A 2,025-nucleotide genomic window follows, 5' to 3' on the forward strand; every position below is an offset into this window, starting at 1 on the left:
AAATGGAATAAAATTAAAAATTCAGTCCCTCAGTTGCACTAGCCACACATCAAGTGCTTATGTGGCTACTGGCTACCATATTGGACAGCACAGATATGTAACATTTTCGTCACTGTAGAAAGTTCTATTGAACAATGCTGGCTTAAAGCCTTTGGCATGCTAAATAGACAACATGCAGTTGCAGTAAAGGGAAATACCGACAACTGCAGGAAAGCTGCTGGGAAAGGTGCTTCATCAAGACAACCTGAAGTGCTAAAGTCAAAGGTATTAAGACAGAAGTGGGGGGAATTAGAAAGGGGCACTTGATGTACAGAGTCTCTAAATAGCATAAAGGATTAGGAGAATATGAGAACAGGGAAACTGAATGAGAAAGGCTACACACCAAATCTCTGGATTTTTTTTACATTTATCTCAACTCAACGTCTCTCACACACAAAAAGAAACCATTCATTCCCAATACATAAAAAAGTTCTTTTTTTCAAAAGCTAACTTATAATTCAGTGTGCAGGCATTCAGAAAAATTCCATTCTCATGCACAGTTTCATACACACACACCTAACACAAACAAAACGTTATGAAAATAAGTTCTTACCATATTGTGTTTATATTCCTAATTAACCAACAGAAGCCTATTTTCACTACGAGAGTTTGAATCTTTTAGATTTACAAAGAAAAATGACAGAAAACGAAATGCTTGAACTGGTCTTTTCCAGTTTGGAGCTGAAGCTCTAGTGAGTAACACTTCCTTGAATAAAAGTGACCATTTTCATCCCCACAACAGCCCTATGACAGGAGAAAATGCTTTTTCATCTTAAATCGCTAAAAGAAAGGAGAGGCAAGGCTGGAAAGGAAGATGGAAGGTTCTGCTGCTCACCTGCACACATGTCTTTCAGGGATTCTCCCCCGACACATGTCCAGGGATCCAGGCCCCTTGGTGCTTCCCCTTGTTCCAGCTGGAATATCAGATCTGGTTTGGGGAATGGAAATGCTGCTAAAGGAGAAAGAAAAGGAACAGGAAGCTGCAGAGAGTCACCACTGTCCTCCCTCAGTCTACTCTCTGCTTCACCGGGTGAAAAAAGCAGCGGCAGATGGCCCAGGAGACTAAGTGGGGTCAGTGAGGAGAGAATCTGGGGAATCGCAGGAAAGGCTCGATGTTTATTCTAGCCTCTACCTGAGAGGCCAGAGAACTCCCACAATCATGTGAGGTATGTACAGGGGGGTCCCAGGTCTCTCACACATAGAGGTGGGGCCAAGGTCTCCTCCAGGGAAATGAAAGACTGAAGGAATGAAAGTGGGGCACCAGGAACCTTCTCAGATCTCTCTGTACCCAGAGCAAAGCCCCTCACAGTAAAGTCCCCACCAAGAATCAGGGAAGAGGGGAGTCCTGTTAAAAACTAAAGTGAATCCAAGTCTTTCTCCATCCAGATACTCCTTGAAATGGGATTAGGGAGCTCAGCTCATGGAGCATCAATCCTGGTGGTATTAGAGATCTCAGATCTAAAAGGAGGAATCTAGGAGTCCCCAAGGGTAGAAGCTGAGTTTCAGAGAGGGAAGACTTACCCAGGGAAGCCACATTTGCATAATTCTCCAGCATCACCTCCCTGTACAAGACCCTCTGCGCAGGGTCCAGGCTGGCCCATTCATTTTGGGTGAAGTACACGGCCACGTCCTCAAAGGTCACTGGCTTCTGAAACAACAGGCTCCTCCTCAAGCCCTGCATAGAGCAAAGGGGGCTGAATTCCAGGGAAGGAATAAATCTACTGGAACCCATGGCTCTGAGCCTCATGGAAGGTTTTATACTGGCAAGAGAGCCACACAACACCTCAGTCAGGGGCAGCCCTCAACCAGCGTTCCCACTCTCCCTGTACACACCTTGGAGGCCCCAATATTGTCATTCTAAGCATGTAGCGCAGCACCTGTTGTTCTCTGTCTGGTGATCACATTAAGCCATGTATGGTTCCACAAGCCAGGTTTGTCTTTCTGGCATGTTTTCTAAATCGACCACAGCAGGTACCTGTCTTTCAC

General features: G+C 45.3%; 1 protein-coding gene across 4 annotated transcripts in view; it reads right to left on the reverse strand.

The window, feature by feature from the left end:
• The window catches only part of ZNF619 (zinc finger protein 619), a 12,163-nt gene that overhangs the window by 4,805 nt on the left and 5,333 nt on the right, over positions 1 to 2,025 (reverse strand). Inside the window, exons 3-5 of one of the 4 annotated variants that reach the window (XM_008591942.1) lie at positions 1,561 to 1,714; positions 1,236 to 1,384; positions 875 to 991 (exon numbers count right to left, since the gene is read on the reverse strand). In XM_008591942.1, the coding sequence (XP_008590164.1) occupies positions 875 to 991; positions 1,236 to 1,239 (121 nt within the window). In that variant the 5' untranslated portion in view covers positions 1,240 to 1,384; positions 1,561 to 1,714. Of the gene's footprint in view, positions 1 to 874; positions 992 to 1,235; positions 1,385 to 1,556; positions 1,715 to 2,025 lie in introns of all 4 variants that reach the window. The other 3 variants (XM_008591939.1, XM_008591940.1, XM_008591941.1) reach the window with 3 other exon arrangements.

Source organism: Galeopterus variegatus, unplaced genomic scaffold (genome assembly GCF_000696425.1).
Source record: "Galeopterus variegatus unplaced genomic scaffold, G_variegatus-3.0.2 Scaffold7420, whole genome shotgun sequence".
Taxonomy (NCBI): domain Eukaryota; kingdom Metazoa; phylum Chordata; class Mammalia; order Dermoptera; family Cynocephalidae; genus Galeopterus; species Galeopterus variegatus.